Source organism: Mandrillus leucophaeus, unplaced genomic scaffold (assembly GCF_000951045.1).
Source record: "Mandrillus leucophaeus isolate KB7577 unplaced genomic scaffold, Mleu.le_1.0 Scaffold79, whole genome shotgun sequence".
Classification (NCBI taxonomy): Eukaryota; Metazoa; Chordata; class Mammalia; order Primates; family Cercopithecidae; genus Mandrillus; species Mandrillus leucophaeus.
Genome location: NW_012108585.1, coordinates 305307 through 312440, shown reverse-complemented (window position 1 = coordinate 312440; position 7134 = coordinate 305307). Strand labels below are relative to the sequence as shown.

Genomic DNA, 7134 nt, shown 5'->3' with positions numbered 1-7134 from the left:
GATAATCTTTGAATCTGCCAGCCAAAGAAAAACAGGTATTAGGTTTTGTGAGTTTTTTGGTTAGATTGTTAGAGTATTGTATGCATGGAGCCAAAATAATGGTTTTATTTTCTTTGTGAGAGAGTTTATTCCTTTGTCATGGCCATATCGTGGCTGCTACTAATCACCAGAACTAGGTGGGACATCATGACTGGATCCACGCAGGTATATCATGACTAAGGGAAATTCAGCTTGAAACGCTTTGAATACAAAGCAGATTATGATGTCAGAGTTATTATTGTATGGGATAGTAAAGATAAGAGGGCTCCTGTTGCCTCCCTGAGTTCCTTTACTTCTCCTCCCTGCTGGTTCACTTTGCTTTAGCCACACGGCCTTCCTTATTCTCAAATGCTCCAGGCATGCTTCTGACTTGGAGCCTTTGCTTTGTCTGTTCCTTTTATATCTGCTAGTTAACTGCTTCACCCCCTTCAGGTCTTTGCTTAGATTTCACCTTTATAATGAGGCTTTTTGCGATCGTTTAATACTTCAGATTATCCTTACTGTGTTACCTGGAGGCCCCTTGACTGCTTTCTAAATTTTTTCTACAATATTTATCACTTCATAATTTATATATTATGTTCATTGTTTTTTGTCTGTCTTCCTTCACTAGAATGTAAGCTCCATGAGGACAGAGATCTTTGTTTTATTCATAAATGTATCCCCGGTACCTAGAATAGTAGCGGGCAGTAGGGAAGCACTGGAAAGATACCTGTTGAATGAAAGACACTCTGATCCATCCAGTTGCTTCCAGACAGCCCTCTATTTAAACCACTTTCGTTGTCTTTCTCTTTACTACCAACTTTGAAAAATAATTTTTTTGTGTGTGTAATTTTCCCCTGGTTGATTCTTTTAACAGGGGGGGCTTCTTTAAGGGTGATAAGAGAAGCTGAAGAACTAGAGATGTGTTCAACTCTTGTGTATATGAATTTGTGTTTCTACCAAGCTTTCAGATAATTCGCTAGAGGAAATTTGTACTTTGGCCATAGGTTCATCTTTATAACAACATCATAAAGCGTAAGAGTTGAAAACATTTCCTTCACTTATTTTTAGTATGTGTACCCTCTCCCTCCATTTGTCCACACTCATAGACATTTATAATATAGCAACATTGGTATAGTATTTTATCCTGGTGCTTTTCATATTTTATTTCATTTGTCCTCACAGTAATCTCATAACGAGGTGTAGGCACTGTTGTTACTATTTTGATGATGGTGAGGAAATTGAATTGCAAATTATGTGACTTTGCCAAGGTCATATAACTGTGTTTGTTGTTTGTTTGTTTTTTTCTTGAGACAGAGTCTGGCTCTTGCCCAGGCTGGAGTTCAGTGGTGCAATCTGGCTGACTGCAGCCTCCTTTTCCCTGGTTCAAGTGATTCTCCTTCCCCAGCCTCCATAGTAGCTGGGATAGGTTTGCGCCACCATGCTTGGCTAATTTTTGGTATTTTTAGTTGAGACGGAATTTCACCATGTTGGCCAGGCTGATCTCGAACTGCTGACCTCAGGTGATCTGCCTGCCTCATCCTCCCAAAGTTCTGGGATTACAGACGTGAGCCACCAGGCCTGGCCAAGGTCATATAGCTATTAAGTGACAGAACTGGAATTTGAATACTGGCAGTCGGCTCCAGAGTCATCTTTTCGTCTTTTTTTTAAAATTGTATATATAGCATCAGCATTTAAAAATACAGTGTTCAGTGGCATTAAGTACATTTACAGTGTTGTACACTTATCACCACTGTGTAGTTCCAGGACCTCCTCCCTTCCACCACTCCTGGCAACTTCTATTAAGCTTTCTGTCTCTATGAATTTGCTTCCTCTATGTAGCTTATGTAAGTGGAATTTTATAGTAGTCATCATTTTGTGTCTGGCTTATTTTACTTATATTTTCAAAATTCATTCTTGTTTGGGATGTATCAGAATTTTCTTTTTAAGGCAGAATAATATTCCATTGTATGTTTATTGTCCTACATTTCATTTATTCATTTATCTGTTGATAAACTTGGGTTGGTTCCGTTTTGACTCTCAAGAATGTTGCTGCTGTGAACATTGGTGTGCAGGAATCTGTTTGAGTCCCTCCTTTCAGTTCTTTGAGTATATACCTAGAAGTGAAATTGCAGGATCATACGGTAATTTTATGTGTCACTTTTAACTTTTTTTTTTTTTTTTGAGACAGGGTCACTTGAGACAGGGTCAACCAGGCCAGAGTGCTGTGGTGTGATCATGGCTCACTGCAGCCTCGATCTTGATCTCCTGGGCTCAACTGATGCTCATGCCTTGGCCTGCCAGGTAGCTGGGAACTACAGGTACACCACCTGCCCGGTTAATTTTTTTTTTTTTTTTCCTGAGGTGGAGTCTCACTCTACTGCCCAGGCTGGAGTGCAGTGGCACAATCTCAGCTCACTGCAACCTTTGCCTCCTGGGTTCAAGTGATTCTTGGGCCTCAGCCTCCTGAGTAGCTGGGATTATAGGCGTGCACCACCACGCCTGGCTAGCTTTTTGTATATTTTTTTTAGAAGAGACAGGATTTCACTATGTTGCCCAGGGTGCTCTTGAACTCCTGAACTCAGGCCGTTTGCCTAGCTCTGCCTCCCAAACTCCTGGGATCCCTGCCCAACCTGCCCAACTAATTTTTAAATTTTTTGTAGAGATGAAGGCCTCACTATATTGCCCAGCATGGTTTGGAACTCCTGGGCTCAAGCGATCCTCTTGCCTTGGCCTCCCAAAGTGTTAGAATTACAGATGTGAGCCACTGTGCCTGGCTTTAACTTTTTTTATGTAGTAAGATACAGTAGTATATACTAAATCAAATAGGAGAAACTGAGTTCGAACACTGTGTCACAGTCCCCTTTATTCTCAGTGAAATTGAAAACTGCCTGTACAATCGTGTCACTTAATGATAGGGATATATTCTGAAAAACATGGGGATTTCATTATTGTGCAAACATCATAGAATGTATTTATGCAAACCCAGATGGTATGGCCTACTGCACACCTAGGCTTTGTGGCATAGCCTGTTGCTTCTAGACTACAAAAGTGTCCAGCGTGTTACTGTACTGAATACTGTAGGCAGTGTAACACAATGGTAAGTATTTGTGTATGTATCTAAACACAAAGGTTCAGTAAGAATATTGTATAATCTTATGGGAGCATTGTCATATATGCGGTCTGTCTTTGACCAAAATGTTATGCGGTGCATGACTATATTTTAGAGCCTAAGAGATGTATAATAACAGCTCCTGGATGTTAAGGAGCTTTGAAATACGTATTCTGTCGAGTGCCTGGCTTGATGTGACCATTCAGCCAAGTTAGCCAATTTGTCTCGTTTTCTACCTCAATATATTCTGTACCCCATATCAGTAAATCTACTGCAAGGTAATCTTTCCTCAGTGTTTCTTTATAATCTTCCATGTAAAACTCTTGTCCTTTTGAAAAATTATAGCCTGTTTTTCAAAACTGTCCTCTGTATTCATGGTTTGATTGATGTTTTCGTTAAGTTCTGTAAGTTACTTGGTTATTTCTAATTTCAGGATTTATGTTTATTTTGTATTATATAACATATTTATTTTCATGTCAGTTTTTTATGTTTTTATTCTTATTTCATATTGTGAGTTCCTTAAGTAGATAGTCTGTCTATATATGTGTTTAGTTTTCTCACAGTACATACTGTACAGAGTATTCATTAAATATTTTTGAATGCTTGGTTTGAAGGTAGGCATAATGTTAATTACATTTTAAACCTCTGAAAAGCATTGTTTCTATTTCTTACTCCAAATGTTGACAGGTGTCAGTTTGCTTAGATATTCATTGTGCTTAGATATTCATTGAAAGGAAATTTGAAATTTAAGCCCTGAATAATTATTCTATTTAGTAGACAAGACTTAAGAGTCAGGATGCTTGAATCTACATTTTTTTCTCTAAGCAACTTTTACTTTCTTTTCAGATTGTTGCCAGCAAAGGAGGTTTTGAAATGGTCACCAAAGAGAAGAAATGGTCTAAAGTGGGTAGTCGCTTGGGGTATCTGCCAGGAAAAGGAACTGGGTCTCTTTTGAAGTCACATTATGAAAGAATTCTCTACCCGTATGAGCTTTTCCAGTCTGGCGTGAGCCTTATGGTGAGATGCATTATTCTTTTTGGAAAAAGTTGATAAATCCAGTTTGCCCAAGTATAAACTTTAGACTTTGTTTAACCCAACTTAGCAGGCACTAAAATTTGGGGAAGCAAAGTGTTTATCATAGTGCAAAAATCATAGCTATTTTTGATGGTTTACAAGATAATAATGGAAATGAAGAATGTTTTATTTATTTAAAATAAATCTGATGACTGACATTTTTTGAAAAACTCCTGTTTCATGAATTTTTTAAAAACAGCTTTATTAGATATAATTTATATACCATAGAATTCACCCTTTGTGGGTGCATAGTCGGTAAGCTTTAATAAATTTCTACATTTATGCAACGATGACTGGGATCCAGTTTTAGAGCCCTTCCACTAGCCTCCAAAATTCTCTTGTTCATTTGTAGTTGGTTCCTGTTCCACCCCCACACACAGGCAATTCCTGACCTGCTTTCTGGCTCTATAGTTTGCCTTTTCTAGAACTTTCACCTAGGTGTAATCATACAATATGATTTTATGTCTAGCTTTTTCCACTTAGCCTAATGTTTTGAAAGTTCAGCCATGTTGGCTGAATGCGGTGGCTAATGCCTGTAATCCTAGCACTGTGGGAGGCTGAGGTGGGTGGATCGTTTGAGGCCAGGAGTTTGAGACCAGCCTGGGCATCATGGCAAAACCCCATCTCCACTGAAAATACAAAAAATCAGCCAGATGTGGTGGTATGCGCCTGTGGTCCCAGCTACTCCAGAGACTGAAGTAGGAGGATTGCTTCAGCCTGGGAAACGGAGGTTGCAGTAAGCTGAGATAGTGCTACTGCACTCCAGCCTGGGTGACAGAGTGAGACCCTGTCTCAGAAAAAAAAGTTCAGCCATGTTATAGCATATGTCTGTACTAAATTTTTATGGCTGAATAATAATCCATTGTATGGATATACCACATTTTGTTTATCCATTTACCAGTTGATGGACATTTAGATTGTTTCCAGTTTATGACTACTAGTTTATGATACTATGAATATTCATATACAAGTCTTTAAGTTGACATACGTTTTCATTTTTCTTGGGTAGATACTTGGGAGTGGAATTGCTGGGTTTTATGGTAAGTTTATGTGTAAATTTTTTTTTTTTTTTTGCGATGGAATCTCGCTCTGTCGCTCAGGCTGGAGTGCAGTGGCATGAACTTGGCTCACTGCAACCTCCGCCTCCTGGGTTCAAGCGATTCTCCTACCCCAGCCTCCTGAGTAGAGTAGCTGGGACTACAGGTGCGCGCCACCACCCACAGCTAATTTTTGTACTTTTAGTAGAGACAGAGTTTCACCATGTTGGCCAGGCTGATCTCTAACTCCTGACTGCAAGTGATCTGCCCGCCTTGGCCTCCCAAAATGCTGAGATTATAGGTGTGAGCCACCGCGCCTGGCCCGTGTAAGTTTTTCAGAACTGCCACGTTGTTTCCCAAAGTGGCTGAATCTTTTTACTTTCCCAGCAGTGATGTCGAGGCTTCTGGTTTTCCCACATCCTGGCCACACTTGGTATTGTCAGGTTTTAAAATTATAGCCGTTCTAGTTAGTTGTGTAGTCATGTCTTACTGTGGTTTGAATTTGCATTTCTCTAATGACTAGTGATGTGCCTATTTTCATATTCGTATTAGCCGTTTGTATATCTTGGTAAAGTGTTCAGATCTTTTTAAAATTGGGTTGTCTTATACTTGTGAGTTTGTTATACAGTTTGTGTACAAGTCCTTTATCAGGTAAATAATTTGCAGATATTTTCTCCTACTCTGTTATCTTTTCATTTTTGTAATGGTGACTTTTTGAAGAACCATTTTTTTTTTATTTTTTCCTTCTGTAGATTGTACTTTTGGTGTCATATTTAAGGAATCTTTTCCAAGGTCACAGAGATTTTCTTCTTTGCTTTAATCTAGAAATTTTTACAGTTTTGGCTTTTATATTTTGGTCAGTGATGCATTTTGAGGCTTTTTTTGTGTGTATAGTATGAGGTGAAGATGTAAGTTTATTTTTTGATGGGGAAGGGGGTATATGAATATTGAGTAGTACCAGCACCATTTGTTTAAAAGGCTGTCCTTTTCCCACTGATTTAACTCACCATCTTTGTTGGAAATCAGTTGACCATAAATGTGTGGGTTTATTTCTGGACTCTGTTTTTCTTGCATTGATTTATATATCGACCCTAAAACCAGTACTACATTGTCTTGAGTACTATAGCTTTATGGTAAATGTTGATATTCAGTAGTGTTAAGTTTTTTTGTTCTTTTTCAAAATTTCTAAACAACTTACATTTCCACATAAGTTTTAGGGTCAGCTTTCGGTTTTAACAACAACAAAAAGCCTGCCAGAATTTTGATAGGGATAGCTGTATGTCAGCTTGAGAGATAGTTGTGATCCAGTTTTATGTAGTTTTAGGGATTCATTGGCAATTTATTATTTTCCCGCTGATTCTCCAGCATGATTTCTTATCAGTGAACCTGTTCTCTTTCTGTGCTCTGCTCTTTTAGGGTGTGCAGATGCCTAATTTAGATCTTAAAGAAAAAGTGGAGCCTGAGGTTCTCAGCACTGATACCCAAACTTCCCCAGAGCCAGGCACAAGAATGAACACTCTGCCGAAGAGAACAAGACGTGTGAAGTCTCAGGTATCGATGTCTATGGGCCTTTCTTCCTTTTTTCTTTAAATAGGCAGTCTCGTGATGCTGCCCACGCTAGCCTTGAACTCTGGCTCGAGTGATCCTCTTGCCTCAGCCTCCTGAGCAGTGCCACTTGGTGTGCGCTGCTGTGCCTGGCTTATGGGCCATTTTTAATGGGAGTTTTAAGTGCATTAACTGTGTGGAACAGTTACCTGGTCATGGGAGGCCACTCATATACTGTCGTTCTTTAAAACTTGAGCCATATTTTTATTTACTTTTGAGATGAATGGAGAATAAATTGTGAAATGTGGTGTAATTTGATTTAGAAAGTTCTTTGTTAATTTTTAGCGG

At 38.9% G+C, this 7134-nt stretch overlaps 1 protein-coding gene across 1 annotated transcript in view; it reads left to right on the top strand.

The window, feature by feature from the left end:
* The window catches only part of KDM5A (lysine (K)-specific demethylase 5A), a 197911-nt gene that overhangs the window by 16457 nt on the left and 174320 nt on the right, over positions 1-7134 (top strand). The window contains exons 4-5 of the mRNA XM_011967180.1: positions 3977-4147; positions 6658-6792. Coding sequence (XP_011822570.1) covers positions 3977-4147; positions 6658-6792 — 306 coding nt within the window. The remainder of the gene's footprint in view (positions 1-3976; positions 4148-6657; positions 6793-7134) is intronic.